Consider the following 17,482-nt stretch of genomic DNA (forward strand, 5'->3'; position numbering starts at 1 on the left):
GCCCAAACCGCAAGTCTCTGGGCAGTTTACAACAAATAAAGCAATTAAAACATTGCAGCAATTTAAAACAATGTTAAATCTATTAAAAACCATCAAACAATTAAAACAATATCTAATTAAAAGCCTGGGTGAACAAATGTGTCTTGACTACCTTTTTACAAGTTCTAAATGGGGAGGCTCTTAAGCAAGTGGGATTGCACATAAGTAAATGATTTTGTTTAAAGGGCTTGCTCTTCAGTAAAAAAAATGTACAAGAAAGGGTTGGATTCCAAAATCTGCTCAGCTGCACTAATATGAGTCTCGGGCCAAAGTAGCAAATGAAAAGGGAAATGCACAAAAGAACCCCAGTGGGAAAATAATAATAATAATAAAACCCCTCCGATCTCTTCCCTCCCCCTCCCCTTCTGTGTTGAGAAGCTCTAGATACGTTGGAAGCAAGCAGAGGAGGAGAAGGGAGGTGTGGGGTTTGGGATCTGTGGGAGGAAAGGAGAGAAAATCCAAGATTTCCCCTGCCTGTTTCTCTCCCTGAGGAGAAGGGACAGAGGAAGCAAGCACGGGTGGGGGTGGGGGCAAAGAACAGTCCACACTGCAAAATGCTACAACGAATCAAAGGAGATGCAAGGCTTCCTACAATGGAAAAATACAGCTGCTTTTCTGCAGCACATTTACAACATTGCTGGGCAAAAACGCATCACTAAAATCCAAATTAAGGCATGGGAAATGTGAACGCACCCTGCTGACAACGGAGCAACACAGATGTGGAAACACAGGCAATCTGGAGGGGCATTTAGCGGATGTGGTGTGAGGAGGTTACAGGGTGTAATCTGAAAACGCCCAGCAGTATTTACATTTGAAGCCCTCTACACTGAATGGCAGTGGCTCCCTGGGGCTATGTCTCCTTCATGAGGCTAACATGAATGTGCTAGAGAGACTCAGCAGGTGCGAGTGGTTTGCCTAATCCTTCTTCTGCCCATCAGTATTCCCTAGGAGAAAAAGCTACCCAAGTTTTCCTCCTAAATTGCTTCCAGTCACATCTACCCAGGTTTTCCTCCTACCTTGCTTCCATGCAACTGAAAACTGGGAGCACACACAGCTCCCAAACCTGGGTAGAACCCAGTTTTTGATTGTGTGAATGACCTCAACATGTAGCTTCATACCACTTAACCTTCTCCCTGATAAGCTGCTTTACTACTCAGGAATAAGTTTATACGTAATGGAGCATTCAGAAAGATAACACTCCACCTGCAGTCTGAAGTAGCATTGTCCAGAACTATACCACTTCAATCTTTCACAGTGGCCAGGGGCCAGTGACAACCTCCGTCAGCCCTCAGTGTGGCTTGCTAATTGTTTTGGGGGCCTGTGTTACTCTGCACAATCCCCGTGGCATCATGCAGAGATGATCATTCTCACCATGCAGTGCTGCGTCCAGCACCAGAGGGCTCTTTTAAGGGAAATGCAGCCTTTTTAAATCCCTGCACCGACTTGGAAGGCATGCACAGTGCTGGGAAATGTAGCCCTTCCCAGTGCTTTCATCCTAGAGCTCTTAAGGGAGAGAGAAAAGGGAAGTACTATGCGGAGGTTAGCACAGTGGCAAAATGGCTCACATGCTGAAGGTCAGTCTATCAGCTCTTCTATACCTTTTTCACCCCAATGCCTGCAGCAAAATTGGGAGCAGAAGCAGTTAAGTACTAGAGCTAACCTCACCCCTATTCCATATCCAAGGTCACTTCCGCTCTAGTGTCATTTAGCACTATTGAGGCAATGCTTTTCAACAATTAGATGGAAGCAAAAACAAAACTGAGGTTTTACAATGCTGTATTACTCAGCAATATGCTTTTCTATGGCCAAGAGCCTCCTATAACGTTTACTCACAAAGCAGAGATTAGTGGTCAGTCCTGTTCAGCAAAGATTCCCTGCAACACTAATTACATTTTTTCCCCTTGTAGGTTCAGCCAATTTTACTGCTTCCTGATGCATGTGGGATTATTGATGAATAGCCTATTATTTGCTTCGGAATAGTCTCTCTCTTAAATCCCCCCCCCATGTCAGTTTCTCTTCCCATGGGAGGTACGGTTTCCTCCAATTATTATTTTTCTTTTCATTTTTTATAGCAAAATGACACAACTTCACTATGAAAAGTTAAAATAAAATAATGAAACAAAATCAATAATTGAAGCCTTTCCCTACCTGCAGAACAGAAACTGACATTTGGCAGAGAAGATGATTAATAGGCTATCTATTTCTTTCTATCTATCTATCTCTATATATCTTAAACATACTTGTCACTAATCCCATGCGTGACAGCTCTCACGAGAGTTCACGAGCAGCTGCCCAGGGGTGTAACTATAATAGGGCAAGGGGAGACAGTTGTCTGGGGGCCCACTTCCTTGGGGGACCCCACCTTGGGCCCCCCCATCTTGCCCTCCCAGAGATAAGTCTCATGACTGACTCTCCCAGCTGCACACACACACACCCCGGGCTTCCTTCAGTTGTATTCATCCTTCAAAACTGATGTGGGTGTTAAGACCTGGAGCTACCAGAACAGAATGTCTTTCTCTTAGTACCATTAAATGACTTGCATTGTCCACAATTTACAAAACCTTTTAAAAAATAATTTAGGATGATGTTCTATTGTGACACATAGGTGTGTGTTTATATTTATTTATTTATTTATTTATTTATTTATTTATTTATTTATTTATTTTTACTATGCTTTTTGTTACCACTATTCAGCCTCATTTAAAATTATTTACTTCATGAGCTGAGCTTCAGTGAGGGGGGGCCCATTTTAAAATCTTGTCTCTGGGCCCACTCCAACCTTGCTACGCCCCTGCAGCTGCCAGATAGTGGTGGGGACGGGCGGTTGGGGGAAAAGAAACTGCTGGCCAGGAGAACGGCCGAGCGGCAGCCATCAAGCAGGGGGGTGAGGGTGAGAGGAAAGCCGAGAAGAGAACTAGAGGCACAGATGCTCTGCACCCGGTTCAGCTAGATTATTACTAATCCCCTACCTACATCCATCAGAAAGCAATAAAACAGGTTGAATCTGCTAAGAGAGAGTACCCAGTTAAAAGCATAGGAGCCTTAAAAAGCCTTAACTGTGGTTTGCCTGTCCATACTAAACTAGACAGGATGGTGCTCTAATAGCATTTTATTGCATCTATCTATCTATCTATCTAGACATAAATACACACATGCTGTATATAGCCAAAAAATTGGGCTGATAGGATACGTGCGGACAACACAGAAAACACCGAAAGGCTGACAATGTTGTCTGGATGTTTCATAAAAATTTAGTGGGAAAGGGGTAGGAATTCCAAACAAAAGAAAGCTGGAAGCAACATCTATTATATATTTTAAAGAATTTGGTTGTTTGGTTGGTTGAATGGTTTGTACAAAAGAAAGTCATACTTCCTGATGACCTACAGATATCAAATGTTGCATATGCAATCCTGCCACTTAAATTAGCTAAATGCACTACTATTTACACCAGGACATCTTAAATGTTAATTTTGGTGTTTTTAAGCAGAAATTCTGAATTCATTGTCATATTTTAACTAATTGTTCTCAACATATTTTAACACTCAGTAATGAGAGCAATAATTCCAAAATGACATCATGCCCAAGAAAACCTGAAGATATTTCTAAGATATGGTCATTATCCAACTAAATGAATAATGTTTGAAGTTGAAATCCTACAAATGTCAAACTGTTCGTTTACTATCCTTTTGCAAAGACATTAATAAAAAATTCTATTACATAAATGTGATTCATTAAACTTTCCTAGAAGTGTAATCTAAGCAAAATGACTTTGCACAGTCAATGATTGGCCTAAACTTCTAGGTGATCTATAGAAGTATTTCACAACCTAATCTATTAGTTTTAGAACTAAAACAAGCTGCAGAGCCCAGTTCACATAACATATATTCACACATTTGGCTGGGTTTCTGATCCAGAGAGTCTACATATGTATATTTGTATTTGTGTATGGGTACATTCAAATCTTTAGCTGAATGTGCAGACCCTGGAGGACAAGGCCAGCGGGCAGAACTTCATTGCCCTCTGTCCACACATTCAGAGCTACAGCTATGTCCCATAAACAGACCAAGGCAGGGTTCTCAAACCTGGATCTCCAGATGTTGTTGGACTACATCTCCCACCATCCTGAATCACAATAGCTTTTGGGCATTGTGCCTGGGGAAGATGGGAATTGTAGTCCAACATCATCTGGGAACCCAGGTTTGAGAACCCCTGGGCTAAGGATCTACCACTCTATCCTGACACAGAAATATCTATTTCTTTTTCCTTCAATATCCAGCTTGACAAACACTTCTATATAACTCTAAAGCTCACATAATGTACATGTGCAATTGATTTTATCTTTCAGTAGCTTTTCTTTCTGCTTCTTAATGCTAATTTTAAAAACCCCACTGTAATAATGCATTGTGGCGTGGCTCCTAGTAAAGCTAACAACACCTTAAAAAGCCATTATATTTTTGTCCCATTTGTAAAATATTATAACATACTTCTGATCTGCAGAACCCTTGGATGCTTTTAAATTGAAGCGATGGTTATCCTTATTATTAATTTGACCATAAACCTCTCTCTTACTTCAGAAGTCATTTCAACACTCTAATTTCCTAACCATGAGGTGAACCAAAAATCCTCCATGCACACCTACAGTGTTTCCCCAGTGACTGGGGGTTCAGCTGCAACCTCTCACTCTACTATGGATGCCACTCAGGAGGGTCCCCAACCATTTCCAGGAAAACGAGGGAAGTGTGGCAAGAAGGTCACGAGGAGACACACACAGCTATAGAGGTGACCTTTCCGTAATTGGTTCTGGCAGGAGCAGCCCATTAACAAGGTCCAAGTAAGGCAGTTGCTTTAGGCAGTGGATTAGTGCAAGTGGCAAAATGGCTACAGCCAACCTGTCACCTCCAGTTGCCTCTCTCAGTCTGGGCCCTCCGCAAGCCCCCCAAACATTTCCTGGTAGTTTGCATATGTGCCAGCCACAACTGCTGTGTCACCCTTCTTCCCTCCCTCCTATGTTCCAGTCTCTCTCCCTGTTCAAAAGCATAAGGCGGGAAGCTTGGTGTAACAGGAAGTTATGAAAGACTATTCTTGCTGCTTCAGCATCTCCACCCTCTCCCTTTTGAACAAGCATAGGGCAGGATACAGCAAGGACAGGATGCAGCAAGGTATCCTGCTCAATCCTTTGAGCAGGAGCACAAAGCACACACCCCTGTGCTGGGGCCTTTGTGCTCCAAAGGCTTGCACGGGTCGAATCATGAACACCTGATCCAACCCTTGCATGAGTGGTGAGGCAAGAATGAGGGACTGTGGAAGCTCCCAGTCCCACTTTTGCAAGGAGAGGGAAAGGGGCTGTTGGCAGCCTCTTGTCCTTGCCACGTGCTCTTGTAGAATGAAAATAAATCAATGAATAAGCTTGCAAGAGTCAGGTTGGGGGGTCCCAGTCCAACCTTGCAAGCCTTGAAAAGGGGCCTGAGGTGTTGAGAAGATGCTGTCAGCAAGCAGCCTCCTTTACACAAATCATGCCCCCTGCGGGGGTGGGCAGTGAGATGAGGCAGCATTTTGCATCTCCCAGGCAGCCAAATATCTTAGGCTGTCCCCAAGTCCTGAAGTGAACTGAAGACTTCCCTTAACGGGCCACTTCCTTACTGTGTGCAATGCTGGCAATTCATAACAACCACCATTGGCCTCCATTTTACTCAAATATATATTCAGGTCTCTTTCAATCAGTAGCATTTTCCCTTAGCATCAGTAAATGTGTGCATGAAAGATAGGATTTGGAGCTGCCCAAGGGGTCATTGGCCACACCCCTGATGCCGGCCAGCCCCGCATCCCTCTTATGCGAATCACCCAGCTGCTTAACATTCTGGGCAGTCGGGCATTTAAACTGAAGATTGGTGGGTAATTGTACCTGGAGGGAGGCACTTAAAGTCACATGGGAAGCGAGTTATGTGTATCATCTGGCCATGAGATGAGGCAGTTTTTTAATATGGCCCATTTCCCTGATTAGCTGTGGATTTGTAGTAAAAATTTAATCATGTACATATTACCCTCCTCACAACCCTAGACAACTCAGCTGGATGTGAGAAAAGAACTGCTTCTTTACCACCCACACTGCCAAAGCATAGATCTTCTAATGTGCTCTGTGTTGCACCCAATCAGTTTTGCACCAAGTCTTCCTCCACTTGCGCTCTAGTCATCTACCTCGCCACTTCAGCTCATCCAAATACCACAGGGCTGTCTTTAAAGAAAGTTGGAGAGGATGCTTAGGAGTGATTGTGTCTACTGCTCTAGTGAGTTCATTATTCCATGTTTGTACCAGAGCATCGACAGAATCATTAGCAGAGCCAACCCTAAACCCTTCCAAGGCTTCTTGGAATTGTATTTGATCCAATAACCTCCTAGGTCCTTCACCCCTACAGAGGTGGGTTGTGGCTGTAAGTTCTACCTTAACCAGATAGTGATCCATCCATGACAATGGGGAGATGATAGGAGTGCACACCCATGGAACACCACCCTGATCAAAGACCAAATCGAGCATGTGACCAGCATCGTGTGTTGGAGGATAGGCCCACAGTCGTCATGGCCGCTATGAACTCTTGAGCTGCTCCTGACAACCCGGTCCCAGAATGAACATTTAAGTCCCCCAGCAAAAACAACCTCGGCCACTCCAATGCCAACTCAGCAACCAGGTCTGTCAGCTCAGTTAGGGACTCCACTGGGCAACGGGGTGATCGGGATACCAGCAGAAGTCCCAGTTCATCCCTGGTCCCTAGACTTAGGTACACACATTCAGCATAGGCCAAATCCCTGACAGGGATCCTGGTAAGGGAGATGGTATTCTTATAGACAACAGCCACCCCACCTCCACCCACATCCTTTCACCTGCTCCACCATGGAGTAACCCTCTGGGAGGAGCTGGGACCAAACCAGACCACCAGCCTCTCCCGACCAGGTCTCCGTGATACATACCAGATCAGCTCCTTCATCCATAATCAAGTCATGGACTACCTGAGATTTATTTTGAATTGGCCTGGCATTACAGAGTAATAAGGTGAGGTTCTGTGGGTGGGTGGCATTGCTCTCCAAGGTCAAAGAGGTGGAAGGCCTGCTGGAAAGGGAAACAGCCATATCTTTGTCAATTCCCCACCACCACTGGTATAGCTGCCCCAGGGTCATCCCCCACCTCCCCATCTCTGTTCAACCCAAGACACATAACCTGTACCAGGCCTAAGTAAGTACCAGGCAACAATGAAGTGAGCAGGAGTCTTCCTTCCAGTAGTCCTAAAACAATGCCGGCCCCAGTTACAGGGGAGCAACAGCAGGAGAGAGGACATGCCCTCAGCTCTTGCCTGTGGGCTTCCCAGAGGCATCTGGAGGGCCACTGTGTAAAACAGGATGATGGACTAGAAAGGCCTTGGGCCTGATCCAGCAAGGCTGTTCTTATGTTATCATTTCCCCATATGTTTACACATGGCCCAGAATTTATTTATGTATTTATTATATATGTACATCGCCTCAAGATTCCGTCTCTGGGTAGTTTACAGCAACATAAACTGATTAAAACAGAAATTAAAACATTAAAACAATTTTAAAACACAGGTCTAGTTAAAAAAAACTTGGGTGAATAAACGCCTCTTTAAAGACTTTTTAAAAAGAAATGGGGAGGCTCTTATTTCACCAGGGACATAGGAAGCTGCCATACACTGAGTCAGACCATTGGTCTATCTAGCTCAGTACTATCTTCACAGACTGGCAGCGGCTTCTCCAAGGTTGCAGGCAGGAATCTCTCTCAGCCCTATCTTGGAGAAGCCAGGGAGGGAACTTGAAACCTTCTGCTCTTCCCAGAGCGGCTTCTTCCCTTGAGGGGAATATCTTGCAGTGCTCACACATCAAGTCTCCCATTCATATGCAACCAGGGCAGACCCTGCTTAGCTAATGGGACAAGTCATGCTTGCTACCACAAGACCAGCTCTCCTCCTCCAGACCAGCTCTCCTCCTCCACATTCCAGAGTCTTGGAGCGGCAACAGATAAGGACCATCCCTGTGTAGCCACCAGTTGAGCTGGTGGCAACTACAGATGAGCCTCTCCAGATGATCTCAATTGAGCTCACAGTAAAGAAGACGTTCTCTTAAATACCCAGGACCTAAGTTGCTTAGGGCTTCATGGGCTATAACCAGCACCTTGTATTTTGCCCGGAAACATATTGGTAGCCAGTGTTGGTCTTTTAATATAGCCGTAATATAAGAGTAATATTTTAATATAGGAGTAATCTGTTCTTTTAATATAGGAGTAATATTGAGTAATCCGCTCAAGATGATCCAGAGACTAACCTAGCTGTTGCATTCTGTACCAACTGCAGTTTCCAGTCTATGTACAAAGGCAGTTCCGCATAGAGCACATTGCAATAGTCAAGTCTGAAGGTTACCAGTAGGCATGTGTGAGCCAGCTTGATTTGAGCCAGGTTCGACGTTGCACCAGTTTGGTTCAACAGGTTCAATTTATTTATTTATATTTTATTTATTTTTACATTTATATCCCGCTCTTCCTCCAAGGAGCCCAGAGCGGTGTACTACATACTTGAGTTTCTCCTCACAACAACCCTGTGAAGTAGGTTAGGCTGAGAGAGAAGTGACTGGCCCAGAGTCACCCAGCTAGTTTCATGGCTGAATGGGGATTTGAACTCAGGTCACCCCGGTCCTAGTCTAGCACTCTAACCACTACACCACACTGGCTCAAATGTCAAAATGGGCCCTGTTCAAACCAAACCAGTTCAGGGGGGTCTACTGGTAAAGGGAAATCCAGTGATGATTTACCAGTAAAGGGGCAGGGGGGCTTCCCCAAGTACAGAGAGGGCAGGAGGGGAGTCAGTTAGTACTTACAAGTCCCATTTGTTGCAGCGGCCACCACATGGTCATGCAATGGCCTCTGTGCTTGTGTGGAGGTCACTAAAATGGCCTCTGCACATGTGCAGAGGCCCAAACTGGGCTGCCGGTGGCCCTGGCTACTTGAGGGAGGCTGATAGGGGTGGGGAGGAGCCCGTGCCACCCCCGTCACCCTGCAAGGCCTCCGCCCCCACCGCAACAAATGGGACTTAACTCCTCTAGATTTGGGAAGTCCCCCTGCCCCTTTACTGGTAAAGGGGAACCATCATCGGATTCCCCTTTACCAGTAGACCCCCCGCCAAAAACTGGTCCAAATTGGTTCGACCAAAACCAAGCCAGGCTGGGTTGGTTTGACTCTAGTTTGGATTCGAATTGAACCGGCCTGGCAGGTTTTGTGCACATCTCTAGTTACCAGCATATGTACCAATGTTATGAGGTTGTTTATCTCAAGAAATGGACACAGCTGGTGTATCAGCCAAAAAGCACCTTTGAGCACCACCTCAACCTGGGACACTGGGGATAGGTTTGGATCGAGAAGCATCCCCAGACTGTGTATCTGCTCCTTCTGAAGAAGGGTGACCCCATCCAGAACAGGCAGATCAAAATAGTCTCCCGAGTTCCATCCCCGCACAACAAACACCTCTGTCTTATTTGGATTCAGTCTCAGTTTGTTATGCCTCATCCAGCTCATCAATGCCTCCAGGCATGTGTTTAGGGAGGTTATGCCTTCTCCTGATGATGTTGACATGGAGCAGGGCTGCTCAACTTCAGCCCTACTGCAGATGTTGGCCGACAACTCCCATAATCTCTGGCTATTGGCCACTGTGGCTGGGACTTATGGGAGATGTAGTCCAAAAACAGCTGGGAGGCCTGAGTTGAGGAGGCCTGGAGAAATAGATTTGGGTGTCATCCGCAAACTGATAACACTCTGCACCAAATTTCCTGATGATCTCTCCCAGCGGTTTCATATAGATGTTAAAAAGTATTAGACACAATATAGAGCTCTGGGGGGTGTCATATCAAAGTTCATATTTTGATTAACAACAGTCTCCAAGCAACACCATCTGGAATCTGCCTGAGAGGTAGGAGTGGAAGCATTGCAAAGCAGTGCCTCCCACTCCCAACCCCTTCAGACTTAATAATAAAGATTACAAGATGCAGTCATGGGATAAATGACTGCTTGTGGCTGCCTGCTATATCCCCACAGATGTCAAGAGGCCACATGGTTCCCAAACTGCATTTCCATGTGAAATGCATTTTTACAACCTGCTTACAGGGTGCGTTGCAGACTAGCTGCTCATTAGCAGCAAAATGCCTCCGTTTGGGCAAGTCACATTTGGCCAGTAAACAGCAGTGGAAGCCATTCTGCAGCAACTATCAACCCAAAAAACCAGCAACTTTTTCATGCTGGATATGTGACATCCTTGCTCTACATTGCAGCGATTAAATTTGCAACAAGGCATTGGAAATGTGGACAGCACCCTGTCCACGTAGGGACTGCGGTGCCATGACACAGGAATTGTAGAAGCACACTTCCAAGATTCATCCTGACCCTTTTGTAGGGTATAGTCTGGAAAGCGCCCAGGCTCCCTCTGCTCAGTATAAGACCTGGGGCTCAGTGCGGGGCACAGGTTGTAATGTGTGAATGTGCCTGTCTCCCTTGCCTTTCATCTTGCTCAGCCAAAGATGATATAGTCAGCTGTCTCTGCAAGATTAGGGACTGAAAGAACGTTTATTTTCCCTTTTCCGTTGAAGACTCTTACACCAATTGAAGAAGAAGAAGAAGAAGAAGAAGAAGAAGATAGCCTAAATACACATTTTAAAGAATATTCTGAAAGACTGCTGGATTTCCACTGAAGCTCCAAATTCTTGATCACTCTGACATCAGTCCAGAGAATTCTAAACTGCTTATTTCAACATTTGGTGATATGTCATACCTTCTGGTCTAAACCCCCTTGGCATCAAACCAAAGGCCTCCATTGTAGGAACCTCATCCTCTTCTTCATTGGAGACATTGGGTGGGAGGGCTCTTCGCCCATTCAAGCCAGTGGGAATCTGTTTCTTCTTCTCTCTTTCAGGAGGAGTTGGTTCAGTCATTGCAAATATCTCACTGATATCCTCTTTAAAGGAAGACTGTGGGGAGGGGGGAAAGCGAAAAGAGAATGAGTCAGAGCTGTACTTTGTAGGAGAGCTTATCTAACGTATGTGATGCTACCAGGTTAGAATTTTCTTTATTTCAAAGATACAGAAAAAGCTAAGCCAAATATCTCCAGTGTGATGTCAGAATTCAATTCCCCTAGGTTTCTGAGGTGGTTGGTGAATTCTGAAGCATAGCTGGTGCAGGCGGGATTAACATTTTAAAACCCCATCTGAATACCTAGGAAGCTCAGGAGTTCAAAATGTCTAGAAGAATTTATGCAACCGGATTTTAAAAAATGGATTATTAGGAAGTCTAATTAATAATTTTTGCACACTATGTATTCCACATAGACAACAACCCCTCCCCCATACTGGGCAAATTACTAGAAAAACAAACAGCAAAACAAAATACTTATTCAGTACACTACAGCTCATTAACTAGAGGGAAGGAAGGCTCTCCCTATTATTAGATCAAAGCAGGGGTAGGATAGCTTTTGGGAAACTTCTCTAACTGCTCACAAAATGCTGTGTGTTAAACAGCTCAGAGCCTTCCTAACAGATAATAAAGCAATTTTACAGAACATGACAATTATTTCACAGCATTAGGCATACAGTCAGCTAGAAGAGAGGTACCTTGTGTTTAAGCTGTTATTTCCCTTGTTTCTCCTCAGTTTCACATGCACAGCAAACCAACTCTGGCAAAAAGATACACTTGAGCAATTGCTATATATGGCCTCTGCCACTCCCACCCGTTTCCTGCATTCCCTCCCCTCCTCCTGCAACAGGACAGATACTCTTAGACATCAGGAACAGCAATTGAGTCCTGTTTTACTCCTCCTCTCTTGTTTGTCACTGTCCCTCAGACACTGTATCCAGAGCAGTTAGAAAATCCTCTGGTTTTTGTCCCCAGAGAGAATTAGTACTAAACCCCAGAGCTGCCCTTAGTGAAATACAACAAACAATGGGAAGGATAGGTTTCCTTTCCCTTTAGAGTAGTTTGTTGGATGGTGCATCATTTGTGTTATCAGTGTCAGGCTGCTCATAGTTCCCATGACTTGACTCGGGACTATTGAGATCTCCTATCCATGTTCCTTCTTGATTGATAACCCCTTGCAGAGAATCATCTCTAACCACCACTAGAAAATAGTCCTATATAAGCTTTGGTTGCAACAGAGACTATTAGGAAATGTGTCCTTCTGAGGTGAACTTTGCTTCTTGCCTTGACCGTTATGAACTATTGACCAGATAGAAGGAAGTTTCTTCCTCTTCTTGAAGCCTTGCCTATGTAAAAATAGAGTGGATATGTGTGGCATGCTATCCAGTATCTTGTATGTTTTGCTGTTTACAAGTTTGTCCTGTAGAGAGTGTGTATGGGGTGGAGTCAGAAAGGAAAAAGGAAGGAAAGGAGGAGAAAATGGAGTTGTTTCTGAATAAACTCTTAGTTAAATTTATATAAGATTACTTTGTGTTTGTGAGCGAAGCAGGTATAAAACAATTTGCTAGATAAACCTCCTTCAACTCCAAGTGTGACATTAACATCACACTTGGCACCATGCTGAGGTGGGCAATCAGGAGCTGTGTTGGCAGCCCCACACTTATATACCTGGGGAACAGACAGACAGCGGGAGCAAGTTCAAGCTTGGCTACTGATAACAGGGACACGGGATTGCTACAAACATTTCCCCTTTTTCCAGTCTCAGCGTCCCATCCTTTGTGTCATAGGGCAATACTGAAACTTGGGCAGGCATGGACCAAAATACAGGCACCCATAGGCAATTCGAACACATATTTTCAAATTAAGTCAGGGCTACAGGGAACCACTAATGAATCTAGCGAAAACTTCTCAACCCACAAGGCTAGTTAACAAAGTACAATAATTTTTTATACAAAATCCAAATTGGCATTTTGAATGTGTAGGTGGTATGGTTTTTTAATTTGAAATATGGGTCCTTTGGGCATCTGGACATCTCTTGATAGTTTTGAAGGCTGCCAAAATCAAAACTATATCTTCAAGATATGGGGGATGGGCCAATGCTCAGTGGTAGAGCAAATGCATTGCATGCAGATGTCCGAAGTCTAGTCCTCTAGTTAAGAAGTACCCTCGGTAATAAAGCTGGGAAAGACCCCTGTCTGGAGAGGCACTGCCAAAGTAGACAGCAATGAACAAGACTGATTAATTTTCTGACATAATGCAGCTTCTTATGTCCGCATATGAAACCTCATAACCATCAATTGCCAAATGCTAATTAACATTGCATGTTATCCAACAAATGCTGAAAGATGAGAAACAGCATCATGTGTCAACTGCCAAATACTGTCAGTCAGTAAATGCTATTGCATGCCAACTATCCAGTGCTTTTAAATGTGCTATACTAGTAGTTTCCAGGCTGTCTTCTAGGCAACATTAGACATACTGGAAGCTTCTCAGGGGTTCCTTAATGAGAAAAAAAGTAATGACAGACAAACTTCTGCTAAGAGTATGAATTAATAGTGCTTTGCTGTGATAATGTGCTCAGATTCAGTAATCTAAAAACCTTCAGTTTAACATGAGAGCTAGGCAGCTTTACATTTTCACTCATGCCCTAAAAAGAATGGAAATTGCAAGTTAAGGTACCCATCTTAACTTCCACGTGGTGGTCTCTCAGTTCCAGGCAGTTTTGGATGATACTGATTACCTAAACCCATGTTAAACCAACTTTTTTAATGGGGTTCAGACTGCCTTGGTTGGCTTGATGGATGATCTCCAGTTAGCTATCAACAGAGAGAGTATGACTCTGCCGATCCTTTTGGCTCTCCATGCAGCTTTCAATACCATTGACTATAGTATTCCATATTTTGTTTTAAACTTTGTACACCACCTAGAGATGCATATATCAGGCGGTAGAAAAATATGATAAATATATAAAATAAGCTGCAAAGACTTTGAACAGTCTGGTATATGATGCTGGCTTTAGAAATGAGGCTCCATGCACCCACACTTTGGCTTTATCAGAGATGCTTCAGGCAGAAATTCATCAGGGGCATCTCTAGGAAGTGATAAGGGAAACTGCCCCTGTTATCATCATCATCATCATACTTTATTTACGGTCTTTGACCAAAATAAAAATAAAAATCTTTACATAGTTAAAAGGAGAAATATTAATAGAAAGTCAATTACACATAAATGGATAACAGCTTTTGATTAATAATAATTACACATAAAAATAAAATAAAATAATGGCATTGGAAAGGCGTATGTGTATAGGCATAATTTAAAATTAACAGTAAGGAACCCAAAGCTGTATTCTATTCTTTTGAAGTTCTTAATCTGGTGACCACATAACAAAATTTAGCCACAACATATGAAATAGTTGCATCTTTATCTGCTAATAAATATGCTACAACAAGATCCTCAGGTTGTCCCCTCATATCATTTAACAGTGGGCTGATTAATTGAGATCTCAAGTTTTGGTATATTGAACACTTTAAAAGTATGTGGGCCATGGTTTCGATCACCTCTCCACAGGACTGCCCCTGTTAAATGTCTGCCTGGATGCATCCCTCCCCAGCCCAATGTCCAACTGAAAGACCAAGGCAAAGTGTGGGTGCCTGGAGCCCAGAGGCATAACTAGGGAAAATAGCGCCTAGGGCAAGCACTGAAATTGCACCCCTGTCCAAACAGAAATGATGGGACTTGTAGTCAATAATATCTGGAAATCCTTGTTAAAAGGAACACTGTACCATCTAGACATGGTTATTGATCAAAACCTGAAAACATGAGCCATCTCTGTAAAAGACTTAGAACAACAGTCAGGAGTTATGCAAGGATTCCAAGTGTCATTTTCTCTGTCTCATCTCATTCTTTTTAAAAAACATGACTTTGTCCTAGAGCAGGCCTGCTCAACTTAGGCCCCCGCAGCTGTTTTTGGACTACAACTCCCATAATACCCAACCACAGTGGCCAATAGCCAAGGATTATGGGAACTGTAGGCCAACATATGCGGAAGGGCCAAAGTTGAGCAGCCCTGTCCTAGAGGATCACCTGCCCAAATAGCCACTAGCAAAATAGGGGAAGAAGAAGGTGTTGGTGTTGGGGGCGTGTCTATAAACCAGTGAATGATTCCTGCCAGCCTTTGTCTTATGATGACTGTTGGCTCATGATGGGGTATATGTGCATTCACCACACCAGTGCTTACTTTGACACCAAGAGGGAGGAGGATACATTAGTTTGCCACACTAGACAGAGGCATTTGCAACAGGAGCAGACAGCCAAGTTCTGCCAAGGCCAAAACCAGCCCCTGCCAGACTAAGAAATCATTGTAATTTGCCCCTTCCTGTCACAAGCAGTGTGCTGTTCTTTTATTATTGACTCTAACTCTCAAATATCCCAGTCATGGATGGAAAATTCAGGTTCAATTTACAAGAGACACATTTTCTACATGGAAGTTTCTTCTGTGCAGGTGTTGTGCAGAAACCCATGTGTAGTGACTGCCAGGGGCATAGCAAGGTTGGAATGGGCCAAGATGAGATTTTAAAATGGGCCCCCAGCCCCTCAAAGTCCAGGGCCTCCACACACCCCAGGCCCCCAAGGATTTAAGTCTGATATTTCAAAAAAAGTATGCTGCCTGGAAATACATTTCACTGAATACACACATGCACACTTCACAGTATATAGTGATATACATTGAGTACTATATGTTTGTGCTACTTTTAATGCCTAGAACACACTAGCAACGCTAATTATTAAAATGACCCCTCGCTGCAGATTAGCAAAGGAGACTTTCAACCATGCAGGGTGAGCCTATGTTTGTTTTCTCAGAATTCTGAACAAATTCAGTAAAGTTTGATCCCAGGAGGTTTTTCACACAAGGCTTCTAAAGCGCTTTAACACACATCTCCTCTGGAATGGAGGTGCTGCATTCACATGTTGGCCAGATTGACCCTGAAGTCCCTGCAAGTTATTGGAGAGCAGTTCACACACAAGAAAAATAAAATAAAATAAAAGCACAAAACATGCTTCACAGTTCTCGCTCAGACCTTCTGGGTTGCAAAACAACTTGAACATAAGTGCATATATAAATGAATGAAAGAATAAATTTTTGTTCCAGAAGTTTTTGTAATTTGCTGCCCTGAAACCAGCCACTTATAGGCCTTAGATAGTTTTTGTTTTTAAAGCCAGCACATTTTTCAGTCTGTTTTAAATTAAACATTCAGAGACTTCTCAGTCTCACCCCACCCACCCCCCACCCATATCAAAGCCCTATGGCAAGCAGATCCCTATATACAGGGGTAACCACAAAAAGGAATTTACAGCCTACCTGCAAAAGCTGTGCTGAATGGTCTGGTCTGCTGCAGGGAGCTCTGCCAGCCTCCTTCCTTCCTTGCTTGGGGCCTGCTGAATTCAGGCTTCAGGGAGGCCTACTCGGAGGCCTCTCTGGAAGCCCCGCCCACCCGCCAATCAGCTGAGAGGCGGGGAGAGAAGAGCTCTGCAGTTTGCAGGCTGCTCTGATCCAAGGCCAGAGCTGGAGGCAAGTGGCTGAGGGGCCCTGGGGCTGGGCAGGTGGGCAATGGGGTGGGAGTGGCAGGAACTTGTGTGGTGCCCCCACCTCAGTGGCTCCTAGGGCACATGCCCTGCCTGCCCCCCCACCCCCCCAGTTCCGCCTATGGTCTCTTTGAGTTCTTTCCCCCAAGTGTGGATTGCCCATACTTGGGAGATTGCTCATAGCAGGGATGGGATGTCCTGGATGGGGACCTGATGCAGAGTTTGCCTCTTTAGGTCCTTTTCTCTGAGTCTAAGCAGAGGTGGAAGGCCCTGGGAGAGGGCCTAATACAGAGGTTGCTTCTTTTGGGTTCTTTCCTTGGAAGATCAGCAGGGATGGAACATCCTCGAAGGGAATCTGATATGGAGGTTGCTTCTTTTGGTTCTTTCCTTGGAAGATCAGCAGGGCCGGAAGGCCCTGGGAGGAGGCCGATATCGATGTTGCCTTTTTTGTTCTCTACTGGGAGTGTCATGCTCTACAGAGAGCCACCCCCATGGCTTTTCTTCCTGCAAAGGAAATGGGGTAAGATTTCCTCTTAGCTGCTCCCCCAGGGCCAAATCAGTCACTCAGCTTGACTCTTTGCCTGGATCCAAGCCTCCAGCCGCTGCTTTGGCTCTTGGTGGAAAATAAGGGGGCTGGAGAATAACGTTTGGCCTCCTTCCCATTTGGTACACTTGGCCTCGTTTCCATTATTCCTGCCACCCAGCAGCCCTGCGTGGTTCACCTAACCCAGGGCTGCACCACTTGGGCCTTCCAGCTGTTGTTGGGTTACAGCTCCCATAGTCCTCAGTTGCACTAGCCAATAGTCAGGGTTGATGGGAACTGTAGTCAAACAGCAGCTGGAGGGCTGGTGTTGTGCAGCCCTGCCCTAAATCAAGCTTCCCCTTCTGCATCACCACTCCATTCTC

At 44.6% G+C, this 17,482-nt stretch overlaps 1 protein-coding gene across 2 annotated transcripts in view; it reads right to left on the bottom strand.

The window, feature by feature from the left end:
- The window catches only part of F13A1 (coagulation factor XIII A chain), a 147,066-nt gene extending 130,576 nt beyond the window's left edge, over window positions 1-16,490 (bottom strand). Inside the window, exons 1-2 of one of the 2 annotated variants that reach the window (XM_053249232.1) lie at window positions 16,353-16,490; window positions 10,854-11,049 (exon numbers count right to left, since the gene is read on the bottom strand). In XM_053249232.1, coding sequence (XP_053105207.1) covers window positions 10,854-11,013 — 160 coding nt within the window. In that variant the 5' untranslated portion in view covers window positions 11,014-11,049; window positions 16,353-16,490. Of the gene's footprint in view, window positions 1-10,853; window positions 11,050-11,688; window positions 12,273-16,352 lie in introns of those variants that run through there. The other variant, XM_053249231.1, reaches the window with a different exon arrangement.
- Window positions 16,491-17,482: the final 992 nt, after the last annotated feature.

The sequence above is a fragment of the Hemicordylus capensis genome, chromosome 4, assembly GCF_027244095.1.
Source record: "Hemicordylus capensis ecotype Gifberg chromosome 4, rHemCap1.1.pri, whole genome shotgun sequence".
Classification (NCBI taxonomy): domain Eukaryota; kingdom Metazoa; phylum Chordata; class Lepidosauria; order Squamata; family Cordylidae; genus Hemicordylus; species Hemicordylus capensis.